A 19,031-nucleotide genomic window follows, 5' to 3' on the forward strand; every position below is an offset into this window, starting at 1 on the left:
TGTCAGCTCGCCTCTGCCCACTAGCCTGCGGGGCAGAATTTGTGGGGCTGGGCTGAACGGGCACAGAGGAGGTCGCAGGAGCTTCTGCTCTTGCCACGCCAGAGTTTGTCTTGGCCACGCAGTTGAGCTCCACCGCAGCAGAGCATCTGCGTGGCGTGCTGGCAGCTGGGCCAGGAACAAAGCACTGAATTCTGATTAAAATGCACGGCCTGGTGCAGCGAGGAGAGCGCACTTGGGGCTTGCTCCTGCCTTCCTTCTAGTCGTCGTCATGCACCGTGCTCATTGCCACGGTACCTGAGTGTCCCTGCATCTGTGCAGAGGGCTGAGCATGTAAGGAAGGGCAGGTTGGTGCCTTCAGCATCAGAAGGATTCTTAAACTAGAGATCTTCCAGTGGTGGTGCTGGTAATGAGGGTTGTTAATGTTGCAGAAAACTGTAATTTAAAGTGACGAGGCCATTGAACAGGTAGCGCTGCATATTACACTGACAAGGGGAGAAGATAAACTACATTATAATGTTCTTTTGTACGGGCTGGGAGATCTTTTCTGCTAGTCCACTCAGCATGTTTAATAGCCGAGTGACCCGGCAGTGCTATTAGCAGAATAATGATTAACATGAGGATTCACATGGGATGTTGACAGGCATGTTTCAGAAGCAGATTTCGTGCAATAAAAGGAGAATAAGCATGAGGAGGGATGGATGCAGTGGGCCGTGCTCTGGTGGTAAATGCATAGCTGATCCCAAGCAAGCAGAGAGATGGGGCTGGGTTTGGGGATTTTTTCCACCCTTTATTTTTGTCTCAGAGAATGCGAGAGCCTGTCATCTCTTGCTGAAGGCAATGGCCTTGATCCTTCTAAAATATTCAGGTCAGTAGCTTTTCCTCTGCTGCATCTGTCTGCAGGGCTGGGCCTCTGGCTGATGGACCAGCAGTGGCAGGAGGCTCTTCTGCAGTAGCTGCCACAGCTGAGTGCATTTTGGGTGCTCTGCCAGGTGTGTATGAGGTGATAAAAGCTCTCTGGGAGGAAAGCCTTTCTCGGGAAGCAGGTAACCTCCCAGTGGGACTGACTTGGGGCAAGCAGACTTCTCCTTCCCACAGTTGCTCCATGTTTGCTGGATGAGGGATTCACCCTGGGTTTGAGCCCCAGTTGAAGGCTGCTTGCTTGTGAGGCTCCCCTGAATTGTACGGCTTGGCTGTGGGTTTCCTGCAACTGTGGGGATTGAAAAGGAGCATTTTTTGGTAAGGAGTGATTGTTTTCTTGTGTACCTGGATGTTGCCTTTGTTTTGAACTCATTAACAAAGCCCAAGCTTTTGTTATTTACTTTAGCAAAGTGCTGACCATGCACTTTCTGGAAACTGGATCCTAAAATCGTTAGTTGTTTTGGAAATGCCTGGCCCTTAATGCTCAGGCTTGGAGAGGAGACAGCACAGAATGAAGGAACTGGTGGGTATTAGCTGTTGCTGGGAAGAATTGGATGAAACCCAAAAATGTCACTACTCTTCCTTTAGCTTTGCTTTGTATAGAAGTGAAGTTTCAGGGACCATTTGTTTGCATTAGTTGATCATTGTCAATGAAGATAAAAGCTCTCTTATTAAAAAAACCACAGAACCCAAATAAACATGCTGGCATTGTCCTGTTTCCAGAACTTCAGCAGTTTATGGCATATTTCAGCATCATTAAAGATTTAGGAGAAGTTCTAATGGGGGATAAGCGCTGCAAGCCACCACTCAGGAGCATTATCCTGGCAGCAAAATGTTAGGTTTCTTCTTCCAGCACCTCTTAAAAAAACAAAAACAAACCCCCAAACTCTGTAGCTCGACAGAATTTGGGCAGCTGTTGCAAAGGTCACCTTCTTCCTAAATAGAAAGAGGAACAAATTTGACTAGAGAGGACTACTGGAGATTAAAAAAAAAAAAAAAAAGCTATGAAAAGCTTCTTTGTGCTGTGTTTTACATGATAATGCCCCCATGCAAAAATTGGGACATATCTCTGACAAATAAATATGTATAACCACAGTTCCTGAGGATGGACACTCTCAGGAGTCTTCCATCACTTTGGGACGTGGTTTAGTGGTGAACTTGATAGTGCTGTGGACTCAATGAGCTTAGAGGCCTTTTCCAACTTCAGTGGTTCTATGATTCTCTGACTTCTTCTGCCCTCTTCCAGTGTGATTCAGTGCATGTGTAAGCTGTGGACCATGACTCTGTCCATGTCCATTGTATATTTTTGAGCCTTTTTTTTTTTTTTTAACCATAAAACCTTGGCAGCACAATAGTGGTCTCTGAATCATCCCAAAGGGGAGACAGTATACAAATCTAAGCCTTTGTTTCTGCATCTCACTTCCGTTCCTTGAGCCAGGAGTGCTGATAGTGGTGCAAACATTTATCTTCTATGCATGCAAGCATATTCTTCTGTTTGTGCTCATGTAAAGTTACAGGAGAGGGGGGAGAAAAAATTCTGTCTGATTCTTCTGCATGGTTGATTATTTTTTTGGCTGTTTGGAGCTGTGCAGCCCAGATGCTGCTCCTCTGCAGTTTTCCATGCGTCCTTCCACACTGGTGCAGTGATTCCTTATCTTTGGAGGTCATAGACTGGTTTGGGTTGGAAGGGACCTTAAAGATCATCTAATTCCAACCCCCCTGCCATGGGCAGGGATACCTTCCACTAGCCCAGGTTGTTCAAGGCCTCATCCAACCTGGCCCTGAACACCTCCTGGGAAAGGGCATCCATGACCTCCCTGGGCAACCTGTCCCTCTACCTCATTACCCTCACTGTAAAGAATTTTTTCCTACCCTCCAGTCTGAATCTCCTCTCTCCCAGCTCAAAGCCATTGCCCTTCATCCTGTCGCTCAATGCCTTGGTAAAAAGTCCCTCTCCAGCTCTCCTGTAGCTCCCTTCAGGTACTGGAAGGCTGCTCTAAGGTCTCCCCTGAGCCTTGTCCTCTCCAGACTGAACAGCCTCAACTCTCCTAGCCTGTCCCCAGAGGGAAGGTTCTCCAGCCCTCTGAACACCTTTGTGGCCTCCTCTGGACCCACTGCAACAGCTCCATATCCTTCTTGTGTTGGGGGCACCAGAACTGGAGGTCTTCAACAATGTGAAAATGTGTGGTGATTTTAGAGGCATGGTGGTGATTTTATGGCTGGTCAGCTGTAAAACTTAATAATTTGGAGTGAGTTTATACCAAAACATGTGCTTGAACAGGTTGAAGTTAGAGCTCAAGCATTTTGTTGCATCAAGGTTTGAAGCAACAAAGAGCATCTGGTTGGTGTGCATGAAGTGTCTGATTTTTAATCCATGCAAGAAGGGGTAGTCAGAGGAGGCTTCTTTGCTGGTAGTTTTTATCTGCAGGCTGTAGTAGATATAGTGGTGCAGTTTGTATGGGGTGACAGGGGGAACTGTTTCCATTTGATCTCTATGTAAATCTCCTGAAATGAATCACCCAGCTTAAGGAAGAACTGTCCTAGGAAGTCATCATTCACGTGGGGCCAGGTTACATGAAAGCTATTATCACCTCCTGGGCTCCATCTCCCAGCTGCTCCAGGCAAACCTTCGCCTGACTCCTCCTAATGCATCCCCAGTCACTTTGCAAGGGTAATTATAGACATCAGCAGGAGTTCTCTGCCTCTGACCTGCAGACCAAGGACAGAGTATTGATCCCTGTCTCATTTCTTCATGCTTCAAATATAAATGGGAAGAATTCTGTTAGATTTCCCATGCTTCCCCCAGTAAAAAGCTACAAACAGGCAAAAGGGTGCATGACATAGAAGAACAGTGTTGGAAAAGCTGTTGTGTAGTGGGGTGGAGAGGATGGGGTTGAGAGTTCAGGACCTGTGTTCCAAAGAGAGCTGCTTCTCCAGGGGTACGTGGCACATGCCATTTCCCCCTTGCTGCCAGCTGCAGAGGAGTTCAGGAGTGTTGTGGGGCACAGCACAGACACGCAGCAGGGCTGTGCCGAGTCATCACCATTACCTCTCCCAGGGCTTTGACTGACTCTCCGTCACCACTGGTGGTGATTTCTGCCCCAGCTGCTCTGCAAGTACCCTGCTTTACCCACGGGAACCATAGAACCTGCATGATACGAGGTTTCCATTTGCTGATGCTCAGGCATCTTCTTTGTTACCTTTCACAGGGCCATTAAATCAGGATGCAGGTCAAAAGCCACTAGCCTAAGTCATTGATAGCTCCATTAAATGAGGGGTTGAGTTTCCCACTTAAAAAGCCAGTAGCTTTGATTTCCTTCCCCACCATCCCCTCCTCCTGTCCCTTTTTGCCACTTTGAACCATTTCTGCACATGGAGACCAATGGACTGTCTGCTCTGGCCTCAGGAAAACAATTTATGCAAGTGAGGTTTGATGTTCTCCATGTAAATCATTCATGATTCCTAAAGGAGGATTGTCTAAGGAACATGGTCCTTGGGAAACAGATTCTCCCTCTGCTGTGTTCCCCTTCCAGGGTGGTTTTAAGATGAGCCCTGTGAGGGGCTGAGCATCCCTGCAGAGGGATGAGGATGCTCAGCACGTAGGACCCCAGCCCTGGAGTGCTTCTGCAATGGCTCATTAGTGAAAGGAGAGGAGAAGCCACCAAGGTTGGAAAACACTGATAAGAAGTTTAGTGGAAGCTCAGTTACCTCTCTGCATGCCTGATTTTGTGTTGTGATGGCAAATGAGAAAACCTTTGATTGAGAACGGTGCTTTTCCCCTGTTAATTTTCTGTGGTGTTTTGCCAGAAGTTCAGGGTTGTGTGTTGATAGTAAATGATGGATGATTGTAATCAGGTGGGCAGCCCTGGAGTCTCCAGATGCATCTTGTGTGGCTGAGAACTGCCATTTCCTCCTTGCCTACTCGGTGAGCAAACAGCTTGTACTGCCCCATGCTCAGCTGCCGAGTTACCCTGCATGCAGCAGAAGGCATGCGCTTTGCTCTGCTGCAGATAACCACCTCTCCTCTGCAGATAACCACCTCTCCTCTGCTGCAGGAACCTTATTAGATATTAATGGCTTCGTGCAAACACCACCCACTTGCCAGTGAGACCCGAGTGGTGGATGTGGTCCCATCCTTCCTCCCTAACCACTCGGGCTGAAACCTGCCGTGGCCTCTGGCAAGCGCAGTAGCTGCTTCGTTTGTGCAGCAGGCTGTGAACGAGGAGTTGCTCTTCTGAGTAAAGCCTTAGCAGCTTGAGTGGAACATCCTCTTGGTTCTCAGCGCTGCTGCTGCAGCGAGGGTGGGTGGCTGTGTTTCTGTTCACGTGTGGTTTTCAGCTTCGCAGTGCATGAAACCTTTTGTTATGGTTTTTTTGCTTGCTTCCTCCAGCAGTGGCATTTCAGAGTGTAAAAAAGGAAAGAAACTGCTCTGAAATCAACACTTTTTAGAAGCCAGGGATATGGCATAGGGTGTGCATTCCTTCCTGGACTAACAAAGAATCAGAAATGTGGTTCAGGTGGTTAATGCTTTTCCCCTCTGCCTTTAAAAAACTCTTTGCTCCTAATTTTGAAACTCAGCAGGAAAAAGCCTGCTGCCAGCTGAGTCATGTGTTCAGTGCGTGACAGAAGTGACTGTTGGGGACCATGCCCCTAATCTGCTGGATGGAGACTTTAGGATGCATTGGAGGCCACAGAGCCTCTGCTGAGGAAGAGCTCTCACAGCTTGAATCTAATAAAATGTGTCTAATACCCGCTGTAGCATGCTGCAGAAATACAAGAGATCAAAGATTTAGAGGCATTTATTTTCATAATTTGTGGGTCAGATCCTTGCAGGACTAATTGGGGGCTGTTTGATGTCCAGGCAACAATAGAAATCTCTGTAAATTGGAATGTATTTGCCTTTTCCCTTCTCTTTTGCGCACAAGCATGGAAGCTTAGCATGATTTTGAGAGATGCTGGTAAAAGTGAAGGCACAGATCTCCTCTCTGCTTCACTGCCATCTTTCTTAGGTGTGTCACACTGTGGGCCTTAGATCTGACACAGTCACTTAAACAACTTGCATCTCCTTGTAGCTGGTGGACCTTCTGAGGTTGGTGCTCCAGGAGCTCTAAACCTCCTGGTTATTGGAACGGACTTCCCGGGGAGGTGGTGGAGTCACCATCCCTGGAGGTGTTCAAAAAAAGATTGGATGTGGCACTTGGAGCTGTGGTTTAGTTGTCAGGAGGTGTTAGGTAATAGGTTGAACTTGATGATCTCTCAGATCTTTTCCAACCTGGTTGATTCTGTGATTGCTTACCATGCTTCTGCCCTCCACATCATGAACTGAGATGAAAGCAGAGAACAAGCTTGGATGGTGCAGTTTGTAGGATCTCCCTTGTGGCTCCCTACTTGTGGTACCCAGGTAGTATCTGAGCTTTACCAGGTGGTCACCCCCAAAACACAGCAAATTGAATATGCTCTGTGCTTTGTGGGGGCACTTACAAAGTACTTGGATATAAAAATAATACACATCTATATATAGATATATAAAAATATATCATAGAATCAGTCAGGGTTGGAAGGGACCACAAGGATCATCTAGTTCCAATCCCCTGCCATGGGCAGGGACACCTCACACTAGATCAGGCTGTCTAGAGCATCATCCAGCCTGGCCTTAAACACCTCCAGGGATGGAGCCTCAACCACCTCCCTGGACAACCCATTCCAGGCTCTCACCACTCTCATGGTGAGGAACTTCTTCCTAATGTCTAGCCTGAATCTACCCACTTCCATTTTTTTCCATTCCCCCTAGTCCTATCACTACCTGACATCCTAAAGAGTCCCTCCCCAGCTTTCTTGTAGCCCCCTTCAGATACTGGAAGGCCACAAGAAGGTCACAAGAAGGTCACCTCGGAGCCTTCTCCTCTCCAGACCGAACAGCCCCAACTCTCTGTGTCTCTCCTCATGTATATTCCAAAGTGTGGATCTAACTGCTCTCCCTTGAGTGGAGCTGGGTAGTGTGGAGGGCTGCTGTGCCTGTGAATGGCACTGCCTGTGTCCCTGTACCTGCCACGTAGACCTTCAAACCATAGACCAAAATTTCCCCAATCTACTCATTTACATGGAAGGTGTTGAATTAGCCAGGCACCTGTTGTGCATGTGAAACATGGCTGGAAAGGAAGGGACACTGCACTTAAACTTGTGGTTTTTTTTTTTTTTTTTGTGTCATATCCTTCCACTGAATACTCACAGTAGGTGTTTGTGGAGGAGCTCCTCTCAAGTGCCTACAGATGCCACCATCTGGGGAGGAACAAACGATGGGTGTGCAAGGAAACCATAGTCTTGGAGCAAAACCAGAGACCCAGGCAACAAAATTAATAGGGCTTTGAATGCATTTTCTGGCTATGCAGACAAGCTGTCTTAGTGCAATAAATCTTCAGTCTTTACATATTGATTAGCATCAGCAAACAGTGTGATGGCTCTGCTCTTCCCATTGCTGTTCCATGGGGATGGGTGTGTTGGTATGGTGAAGAGGCTGTAGTAGCTAAATGGGATTCCAGCAGTGAGAGTAGCTCTCAAATGCTCTGGAAAGTGAACCTCCCAGCCAGTGTGACTCTTGTCTGGCTTTCTGTCTGCTGTAAATACAAACACAGTGTGCTCCAGTGGTGACCAGGCTGGAAATGGCTGTCTCCTAATGGGCAAAACTATGTGCCCAAAAGCCACTGTGCCCTGCCCTGGTAGTGCTGCTGTCTTCTCCTGGTTCTTTGGTTGGGGAGCTGTGATGGGTATGTTGTGTGTGGGGTGAGTGAAAAGAGCAGCAATGCAGTGGGGAGGCTGGAGTCCAGCTGACAGAGAATCATAGAATTGTTTTGATCAGGAGACACCTTTAAGATCAGGGAGAGAGAGCAGGGGAACAGGCTGCCCAGGGGGGTTGTGGAGTCTCCTTCTCTGGAGACTTTCAAACCCCACCTGGATGCATTCCTGTGTGGACTACCCTAAGTGATCCTGCTCTGGCAGGGGGGTTGGACCTGATGATCTCTTGAGGTCCCTTCCAGCCTCTGCCACACTGTGATACTGTGATCATTGAGTCCCACCATCAACCCAACACCACCATGGCTGTTAAACCACCTCCTCAAGTGCCATGTCCATACATTTCTTGAACACCTCCAGGGCTGTTGACTCTACCACCTGTCTGGGCAGCCTGGTCAATGCCTGACTACTCTTTCAGTCAAGAAATCTTTCCTACCATCCAAGCTAAACCTCCCCTGGTGCAGTTTCAGGCCATGTAGGACTACTTGTGTAGAAAATGAAAAATGGCTTGAAAAGCCTCCTTTCCTACCTGCCCTGCTCATGGCTTAGTTTCTTCATTATTCACATGTCACTGGGCACAGTTCAAAGTGATTTTGTTTGCTGGGCTTTGTCCCTGTTCTCAGAAGCAATGTGTTGTGGTAGACTAAAGGTGTCTTGAGCAAACCCCAGGGCCTTGGAAAACATCGTGATAAAGTATGAGGAGAGCAGGAAGGTAGCAGGGACAGCAGTGTGAGAAGGGGTGGAGAGCTGGTTTAACTACTGTATCTTAAAACCCAACCAGAAGACTTCCCAGCTGGACTTAGGGAAAAGATTGTTTACTGCAAGTGTGGTCTGGCATTGGAACATGCTGCCCGGGGAGGTGGTTGAGTCACCATCCCTGGATGTGTTGAAGAGCCATGTAGATGTGGTGCTTGGGGGTATGGTTTAGTGGTGGACTTGGTAGAGTAGGGTTGATGGTTGGAAACAACGATCTGGAAGGTCTTTTCCAACCTAAATGATCCTGTGATTGGCATGCTCACGTTTGGTGACAGCCTATAACTGCACAGTGCTGGAAAAGCTTTTGCAGAGGCAGTTTGGACCATGAGGTGAAATCCCAGGTTGCTCTGGAGACAAGAAGATGGAAAGCTAGGATGGAGCAGATGTAGAATTAGCATAACTATACCTTTAATTCAACTCCAAGGAAATAATTGAAGACTAGTTGTCGCTTATGCTGATGACCTCTGCCAAGATGACTCATGCTGCAATATAATATGAGTCACTTGTTAATGGTGCCCTGTTAAGGAGAAAGTGCCAAATCCTGGTAACTTCTTCCCTGTGCAATGTAAAAGCCAGGATGAAGAAAGGTGTTCAGGATATTATTGCCTAAAAATAACTGGTATTTAAGAGCACTGAAGCACCTTTACTTGGCTCTGGGGGACTCTGGAATGAAAAGGCAAAGGCCCTGAGCAGAAATGCTTGCTGCTTCTGTGGCTTTGCTTTAAAAGAGCTCCATGAGACGCTTTGTACATGTCCTCCCCCAGCCTTGTGCATTGACGTGGTGATGTTGCCCGAGGGTGGGGACCCTGATGGCTCTTCCTCCTGCCAGACAGCTGGTGGGTAGGTGCAAAGCTGTGCAGTGAGCATGGAAAACCATGGCCACCTTAGCAAAGGCTCTCTGGCAAGGGCTTAGCATGGGGAGGGAGGTCGTAGGGGCCACCTGACTGATTGGAGAGCAGGAAATAGGAAAAAAGAGCTTCCATGGGAAGACCCCAGGGGATGCCACTTGATGGGGAGTGCTGGAATGTTGGGCTGGAAACCCAGACTTAGGATGCTGGGTGGGAGGGAGGTGAAGATCTTCCCAATCTGTGTTGACCCCTGCAGCGAGGGCTTTGCCAGGCAGGATGTCTCCATGAAGTCATCTCCTCTGAGGTTTGCCAAATGGGTGCAGGATGAGAAGTTTGTTGTTTTGGTTTTTTTTTTTATGGCTGTAAGGAACTGGTGGTGCTCCTGCAGCACTTGACTTGAGTGCTCGTTAATCATCTACTAGCTGTCTTAAAAGCTTCCTTCTGTTGGCCTCATGTTTTCCCTCAGTAAATGGAGGTTTTGCTATCTACAGAAGAAAGCGAGAGCTTGGATGGAAGGTGCTTAGGGCCAGAGGCAGGAGCTCACCAAGAAGCCATGGATGGGCTAGCTCCTGGGCTCAGCCTGGCTGGTGGTGCCTCAACCATGCTGCTCTTTGTCCTTTCACATAGCAGAAGGACAAGAGGAAGGCACAGCAGTGAGAGACTTTGGTCCTGAGAAAGGGTTTCTAACTCATCAAAAGCCTGATGATCTTGGCTGTGGTTATGAAATCCTGTGAAGTCCAGACACCAGCAGTTAACTTCAGAGGGGGAGTATTTTTTTCCTAGCTGTCATACTTGTAGAGAAGCATGGAAAAAAAAAAAGCTTCCTAAAAGAACACAATCCAAAAGTCAAGTAGAAGACTCCAAGTCTGAGTGATGCACCCCAAGAGCTGGATATCCCTAGGCTGCTTCTGCCATGTTTTTCATTTGCTGGGTGAGAAGCTGGTGACCTCCACCATCCCTCACCCCTGCCATCTGCTTTAAGGTGTACCTTGACCTCTGGACCTTGCCTGCTTGCAGTCCACACTGGATTATAAGATCCTGCTATGTTATGCAGCACCAGTGTGGTCCTCAGGCAGATAGGAGGGTGGTGGTGAAGGGCTGTGGAGGAAGGTTGAGGCTTGAGGAGGTGAGAAGGGGAGGACCTGAAGGAGGAAAGCTTTGCACCCAAATGTTGCTGTCAAAGCAATCTGAAGAAACCAAAAGATACCAAATGTGTAAGTGGTTGCCTTGCAAAAAGCTGGTGAGAAATAGATCTCTCTGAGGGATAGAGGAACACCTCTTTCTGAAAAGAAACTGCAGTGGGATCCAAATCATTCTTTTGTTTTACTTATTTGGTAATTATCATCCTCTTCTTTAGCAAGTTCTCACCATTAGCATAGTGGTCTTGCAGCTGTGGCAGCTTTTGGGGGCTCTTCTTGTGCTGCTCTTGCCAACCTTGGCAGCCTCAGCACTAGAGGGGACACACAGTAAGAGGGGTTTTGCTCTTTGGTACAGCACACCAGTGCTGTTGGTGTTCACTGAGCAGCTGGATCCTGGCTGCCAGGTCCTCCTGGGGTAATCTTCAGACTGGCCCAGGACCTGAGGTGCCCTAATAAGACCATAATTTCTTTGCCATGAGTGGTGTTGGGGTTGCTGCATTGGGAAAGGCCAAAGAATGGGGCTGAAGGATGATTGAGTTGCATCTCCATCACTTCTTAGCCATGTTCAGGCTTAGGAATGCCAAATGTCCTTTACATGGAGACTTGTGTACCAGCTTGCACCCTCTGAGAAGTGGCTGGAGTAAAAGCATGACACTTTTTGAATAGGTAGTGACTTTATCCTGTGGTTCAAAGGGAGGGATGCCTTGTAGGTGGTCAGACCATACCCCCAAAACCCAAGTGGTGTGGTTGGTGAGGGAGGTGAGGCACAAGTTCAAAGCTGGAGTTGCTTCAAGACCCTTTCACAATAAGTTGTGGTTCTGCTTTAGCTGGTTAATGGTGACCTTTTCCATGCTGCTGGTGTAAAGTACAGTGCCTGCACAGAGGAAATGTCCTCAAGAGAAGATGCAAGAGCTCTGCTCATTATCAGAAATGAGTAAAACTGCTCCCAGCTAATCTTGCTGCCTAAAAATAGAAGTGGTGGTAGGGGGAGGGGCTGTCTTCTGCCTTCGCTTGCCCTTGATTTTCCTGACATTTTGCTGCTCTATATTATGTGTCTTGGAGGGGAGACTCTGTGTCCTGGTCACACTGGAGCAGTTCATGAGAGCACGTGCTCCTGTCAGAATCCACTGGGGAGGAAGGCTGAGGAGCTTGTTCAGGGTCTGGTAGCTAACTTGCAAAGTGCAGTTATTGAAGTTTATTCTCTCATTTTCCTGCTCCTTGCAGGGTCACAGGATCACAGGATGTTAGGGGTTGGAAGGGACCTCCAGAGATCAAGTCCAACCCCCACCCTTGGTGTGATCTCGAAGCCTCCCCTGGAGCAGATCTGAAGTGATTTTGACCAGCTGTGGGGTGGGATGGATCCCTGGTGCTGAGAGGTGGTGGGGGCAGGGGGCACCCATCATGTGTGCACCTTGCCAGAGAGGGTCATGCTTTGGCTGAAAGTTGTAGCAGTTAAGGAAAAAAAGAGAAAGGGAAAAAAAAAAAACCCCAACCAACCTAGAAACAAACAAAAAACACTAAGAAAAAACACTTTTGAGACTTAACTGCTGTGTTATTATTAGTCAGCATTTAAAGCCCAAGTTTCATAACTGCCTTGTGATATCAGCATTTATGTTCTTTGTCAGAATTATGCAAGCAGCTCACCTTGTGATCATGAAATAGTGATGTGTACTGTCTAATGCTGGCCCTCTGTTTCTCAATGAGTCTATAAAACCTCTTCTGCTTTGCATTAGTTGTGGAACAATAGGACGTTTTTCTCTTCTCTTTGAAAAAGGAGCTGAGCCTTTCCTCCCCCTCACCCCCCCCCCCCCCCCCCCCCCCCCTTCAAGTTCTTGGACCAGTTGCTCCTCTGAGACCTTTCTGTTCATGTGGCTAGACCAGGATGGACTTCACTTCTGGTCTTCATTACACTGTGTTTAGCCACTCGAGGGGAAGCAGGAGGTTTGTGAATCCATCTAGGAGCAAAGGTCTTGTTGTACTGGAGTAGTCCCAGCTGGTGCAGTGGCTATTACTGGCACTGGTAATGTGATCTACCTGCAAGGTTAGCTGAGGCAACTGGGAAGGATGGGAACAGGTTGGGGTGGGGTGACTTCTGTTCCTCCCCCCAAAAAGCTGAAATACTACCTTGTCTGTAGATTCTCAGTTATTTTCGAACTGGAAGTGTCTCTTAACACCAGAAGAAAGCCTTCCTGCATCCCACCAAGAGTGCTCAGAGTGTCCCCCAAAGGCTGCAGTGCCAGAGCCAAGCAGGGCAGGAGATCTGCTGTGGTTGAGGCTCAATGAGCTGGGCTCTGGTCCTTATCCGTGGGAGTGTCTGTGCTAGGGCTGGGTCTTTCCCCACCTCCACACCCAGCTTTTGTAGGACAGTAAGACTAGGCTTCTAGTTTTAATTCTGCCACTCAGTGGCATCCAGAGCAAGAGTGGGGGAAAGGGAAGGTGGTTCTGTTTTGTGGTGTTGGCTACATGATAATTCTGCAGGTGACTGGCTAGAGGTAGTGTGGTCCCTTGATACTTCATTGGAGGAATCTTGCATGATCTCATTGACTTCACAGAGACCCTGAATTTACTTTCTCCCTCTGAGCTTTCTCAAGCAGAAATAAATGGTCAGGGTTTTGTTTTTTTTTTCCCCGCATCCCTGTAGAAGGAAAGAACTGAAATGTTTCTGTAAGCACAGATGTGGAGTGCAGTGTGGTTGGGTTTGCCTGAATACCCTGCAGAGGATGTGTCTCCAGGCTCCCTGGCCAGCCTGCTTCTCCACTCTTTCAGCCTGCTTCCCATACACATCCGGAGCTGCAGAAGGCTTTTCAGATGCTAATGAGGAGTTTATAGATAAGATCCCCTGTGAGGAAAGGAATGCTAGGATAGACTCATAGCAGGGGAAATCAAGGTGAGAAGGGGTCAAGCATCTTCCCTAGATGCACTTACAAGTGATGCAGCCCTGGCAGAGTTGACAGTGGAAGTCAAAGCCTCTGGCCTCTCATCTTGTGCTGTAGCCATTAAACTGTGCTCTCCTAAGATTAGCTAATGTGTATTTTTGGTATCTTCAAGACTTGATGAGCAAATTCCTTTGAATAAAATGCTTTTCTTGTATACTTGCCAACACAGAGTGAGGTTTGGGATGTGAAGGAAGGGAAATAGCTCACAGGTGTCGGTTCTCAGGAGGGAAATCAGAGGAGGAGATAATACCCAAAAGGTCAGAGTTCTCGGGAGGACTCAGTGGTGAGGATCACATCCTGCATCTCTGTTTTAGAGTAAGTGATGTGAGGAACCCAAGGTGTCACCATGGTGTCAGCAGCCTGCTGGGAGTTTCAGTAGCACTGGACAATCTGGATCTCTGGCAGTGGTGAGACATGGAACTGGAGTTTGTTTGGGTCCCAGGATGGATCTGAAGGTAACAAGCTTAGCTTTATGCCTGAATGTTTGGGTTCTTGATGGATCCAGTTGCAGAACTCTGGCTTTCCATGGTGTGAACTGTAGTAGCACAGCACTTGGTGTCACCCCCACTCCAAAGTCCATTCTGACTTCAGAGCTCTTGCAGGCTGGGGAAATTCTGAGAGCTGAGCTGGTTTCCCAGTATAATGAAATATTCCTTTCCAATACATGAGGCCTTCAGGAGGAGGGAAGGATTACAAGGCCATCTTCTTCTCATAGTAATTTGTCTTCCTCACTGTAGCCTGAGGCTGTAAGGTGGACTGGAGCTCAGCTGAGCCTGAGCTGCAGTTGGCTTTCAGTGCTGCAGCTGCCCTCCTCTCTGACCAGGACAGATGGTGACCAGTACAGCCAGGTCTGCTGGGTGGAATGAGGTGATGCTGTCTGCTGGCTGACAGCTCTGAGGATTTAGGGTGGCCTGGTGGAGTTTGTGGTGCTCTTTATTGAACTTTCTGAGACAGTGATGGTGTCTAGTTGCTGAAGCTCTTGCATGGATTTGATTTCTGGTTATGAGCTTCTGTAGCCATTAGCTTTATGTCTTGCCTGTGTGGGAAGCTCTAAGTTATTTCATCCCAAAAGGCTTTTCTTATCAGCTCTAACACTTACCTGTGTAGAATTCAAGTGATTCTAGGAACTGTAAAAGTGGAGATGAAACTTGGGAATTACAGCTGAGAAGTTGTGCTCCTCTTCTCCTCATAGAGCATGGAGATGCCCATGGACAGTATGAATCTCTCCAGGGCTGAGTTCTTGGTGCTGTGTCATGCTGAGAAAGAAGCACCTGTCCTAAGACTTCTTTCCCTTTCCTTCCTTACTTTGTGCAGCATCATCAAAATGTTCCTTTTGGCCTTTCCAACTCATCAGTCTGCTTGTGAAATGCTCAGAAAAGCTTGGGCTGAGTCTGCATCACTGTCAGTGGGTTGCATCCTTTTGGAGTGGCTTTTATCTTGCTTACTCCGTGCTGAGTAATTTACACTCCTCTCACAGGAGCAGCAGCTTCAATGGCTCAGCAGCCCTCTGAGAGTCCTGGCCCTTGCAGGCTCTCTCAGTTTCTCCTACTGGTAGGCATTTAAATGGCATTAAAGCTGCTTATCTGATCCTTATGCTTTTTTAGAGTCATTAACACCTCTGCAAAGAAAGTGTAAAACTCTAGTAAGTCAGCTGGTGGTACTTTGCAATGGTTTGAATGGATACCCAGAGTGCAGGGAACAGAGAGCTGGGTTTCCCATACTGCTGAGGGTGCTGGTGGTGGCTGCAGTGCCCATGGGTGAGCAGCTGGTGCTTCCATGCATGATGGGCATCACCCCTGGGGGATGTTGTTCCCCTTTGGCCAGGGGTTGGGGTTCCCTTCTGGGTGTGAGATTAGGCATCCTATGATTTATTGATTCCATGCACCCCATTGTGCCCCAGGACTCAGAAATGTCCATCTCACCTCTTTGCTGTAAGGCACCTTCCAAGTGATGTTAGCAGTCTTCTTTTAAAGGATTGGTGCTGTTCTGTTACCTTCACAAGGAAACATTGCTGCTCAGGGGTGATCCTGCCATGAAGACAACTGAAAAAAATGAAGCTGGCTTTATTCTTCACCTTGAACGTTGTCCTGTGCAGCAACAGTGCCACAGTGGTTTGATCTTCCTCATGGCCACTGAGAGGTCCTATTCTTGCTCTCACTGCTTGGTCACAGTAGTTTGATCTTCCTTGTAGCCACTGGGAGGTCATACTCTTGCTCTCCTTTCTTGGTCACAGTAGTTTGATCTTCCTTGTAGCCACTGGGAGGTCATACTCTTGCTCTCCTTTCTTGGTCACAGTAGTTTGATCTTCCTTGTAGTCACTGGGAGGTCATACTCTTGCTCTCCTTTCTTGGTCACAGTAGTTTGTGATCTTCTTCATGGCCACTGAGAGGTCCTACTCTTGCTCTCATTTCTTGGTCACAGTAGTTTGTGATCTTTTTCATGGCCACTGGGAGGTCCTACTCTTGCTCTCATTGCTTGGTCTGTTGGGCCAGTTGAGCTCTGCATTGAATTATCATGACTAACATTATGCTGGTAGAAAAACTAATAGAGGTGAATTATAGCACCAGATACATGGAAATCAACATTCTTCTCCTTGGAGGCTGTAGATGTAATCCACTTAATATTCTGTGGAACACAAGATTAATTTTCTTCAGCATAATACATGTGAGGGCTTTTCTTTTGAGTTTGCTGGCAGAGGCCTCGCTGCATTGCTAAAGCTGAAGGCAGGGGATTAGGAGGGGGGAAGGATGCTGACCCAACTTCCAGAAGATTCAGGAGCAGCAAAATCTGGATAGAGGAGATTAAATTTCTCCCTCACTGGCAGGACTTTTCTGCAAGAAGTGTGGCTGGGAGTGAGTGTCTCTCATTGGGGTAACCCTTGTTGTGTTTGCTCCTTGGGCTTTGCTGTGTGGGTATCTTTCAACTCTCTGGTGTCTGAAATATTGGAGAATAGATCTGATTTGCCTGGACTGTGTGGTGAGGCTCTCCTGGTGTGTTAGCAGCATAGGAAACCAGCTCCAGCCTTGCAGTTGTCCTCCTTCACAACATACCTTTGCTGTGATTTAAACTCACAGGACTGCTCAGCTTTGTAGAGGTTCCTTTAAAATAACAATAAAGCAAACTCCCTGTTCTTTTTCTTCCACAGGATGGAAAGAATGCAGTGACTTGCCAAGCTTAAAGAGGAGTAGATAGAGCAGAAATAAATAAATCAAGTCCATTTGTTTTAAGTTGATTAATCTGATGTATCCTTAGTTTTCTAACAGAAACTCTGGCCCCAGTGAGTTTAGCAAATCAAATAACGAAAGTGGTAATTAATTTGGAAGTGGTTATGAATGTTTCCCATCCCCTTCTCATATCCCTACACCCACATGATTAATCTCACCACTTATGCCTGTGGGCCAAATCCTGCTTGGGGATGTGCAGTTGTCTCTTTGGAGTTGGAAAAGGTGTGCCTGAAGAGCTTCCTCCATGCCTGAGCATGGGGAAGAAGCATGGGCAGGAATGAGATGGGCAGATGGTGGATGCTGGGCTCCTAGGGCACACTGCTGTGGGGTGGGATTTTTCTGTTGAAAATCTGGGTGCTGTGGATTTCTTACAGAATCATTTAGGTTGGAAAAGACCTTTGAGATCATCAAGTCCAGCCACACTAGTTCAGCATTGTCAAGTCCACCACTAAAGCTCATCACTAATCACCACATCTCCATGTCTTTTCAATACCTCCCGGGAGGGTGGCTCCACCACTTCCCTAGGCAGCCTGTTCCAGGGCTTGACAACCCTTCCAGTGAAGAAATTTTTTCCTAATGTCCAACCTATACCTCCCCTGGCACAACCTGAGGCTGTTTCCCCTTGTCCTATTGCCTTGTTTTCCCATTTTCAGATTGGTTTACAGCAGGCTGGTACCTGTGGTCTTACAGGGCTCACTTTGCTGCTGTGTGTGTTGTGTTAATGTTTCCAGCCTGCTTGTGAGAGCTGATAGATTAAAGTGGAGCTCTAGCAAAGAGTGTTTTGCTAGGCAGAGGGCATATAATGTCATGAGTGGCTCCAGGGACCAGAGCTAGCAGAGAGCTCCCAAGGCAGGGAGATGTCACAGGGCTGTAATTTGACAGGGAGCTCAACTCATCTTGTAAATCAGAGAAAGGTGATGGTTGGGTTTATGGGGCATCATGGTGACTTGCAAAGCAAAAGCAGCACATTTTCTTGGGATGCCTGTGTGAGAAAGGTTCCTCTGTGATGCATATATCAAATGAGCTAAATTAAATCATCCTTGCCCCTACCCCAAGCTTAGTAACTGGAGGCACTGGCATTTAAAGTAAAAAGCAGCTTCCTGAATTTGCAAGCATCTCACAGCATAAGAAGCCACCAAGAAACCCAGAAGCCTTACAATGGGCAGTAATTTACAACCTGGCCAAAAGATTGTTGCAAATCATTTCAATGACTCTGGATTGTCTCTGACTTTCAGGTCATTTTCTTTTTTCTGGCATGCGTCAGGCAGGAACTTGCTTTTTGCTGTGTGTCCTTGTTTCTCCCCCTTGCCCCCTCCCAGTTTAAAACCAAACCTTCAGACTCCCTGCTGAGTCTGGCATTACTGGAGGCAGGCTGTGAAATGTAGGAAAAAGGTGAGAAGCTTTCCTTTCCCCTTCCTTACAACTTGCTAACTTTTAGGTGAGAAAGACCTTTCCAGATAGGAAACACACAAATTAACATGTGCTTGATAGTCTTTTAAATGATTTTGCTGCTTGTCAAGACAGTTCTATGTAAAAATGTGTTTCTAATGCAGAGTTTGGGGAGCTTGTTGAGTGTAGCTGTGTTTTTTGCAGTCTGTTGGCTCCATCTTGCAGAGTTCTGCACCTGGTTGAACACTCAACAATTCGATGTGAGTTGCTCCCCAGATTGTCCTTTTGCAAACGAATTGTTGCTGGAGGGTTCTCTGATCCTCCTCTGCTAACCAGTAGGGCCAAGTGTGAGGAGCTGATGACAAGTGACAGGCTGTGGGTAAACTCTGAAAAGCACTAAACCAACCATGTCCAGGTGATCTGTGAAGATCAGACTGGTGTGAGAAACTCAATCCAGTAGGAAGGTGATATTCCTCCAGGCATATCATAGAATTGTTAGGGTTGGAAGGGACCTCAAGGATCATCTAGTTCCAAGCCCCCTGCCATGGGCAGGGACACCTCACACTAAGTGAGATTGCCCAAAGCCCCATCCAGCCTGGCCTTAAAATCCTCCAGGGACAGAGCTTCTACGACCTCCTTGGGCAACCTGTTCCAGTGTCTCACCACCCTCATGGTGAAGAACTTCTTCCTGACATCCAATCTGAATCTCCTCACTTCTAGTTTTGTTCCATTCCCCCAGTCCTATCCCTACCTGACATCCTAACAAGTCCCTCCCCAGCTTTCTTGTAGTCCCCTTCAGATACTGGAAGGCCACAATAAGGTCTCCTTGGAGTCTTCTCCTCTCCAGACTGAACAGTCCCTAACTCTCTCAGCCTGTCTCCATAGGAGAAGGTGCTCCAGCCCTCTGCTCATCCTGGTGGCCCTGCTCTGGACACCTGGCCTCCTGTAACAGAGGCTCCAGAACTGGACACAGTACTCCAGGTGTGGTCTGAGCAGAGCAGAGGGGGTGAATCACCTCCCTTGCCCTGCTGG

General features: G+C 47.6%; 1 protein-coding gene across 1 annotated transcript in view; it reads left to right on the forward strand.

Annotated features, from left to right (window-relative positions):
- The first annotated feature begins 268 nt into the window (after positions 1-268).
- Positions 269-19,031, forward strand: part of TNIK (TRAF2 and NCK interacting kinase) — a 190,087-nt gene continuing 171,324 nt past the window's right edge. Inside the window, 1 exon segment of the mRNA XM_054385755.1 lies at positions 269-290. Coding sequence (XP_054241730.1) covers positions 269-290 — 22 coding nt within the window.

The sequence above is a fragment of the Indicator indicator genome, chromosome 13 (assembly GCF_027791375.1).
Source record: "Indicator indicator isolate 239-I01 chromosome 13, UM_Iind_1.1, whole genome shotgun sequence".
NCBI lineage: Eukaryota > Metazoa > Chordata > Aves > Piciformes > Indicatoridae > Indicator > Indicator indicator.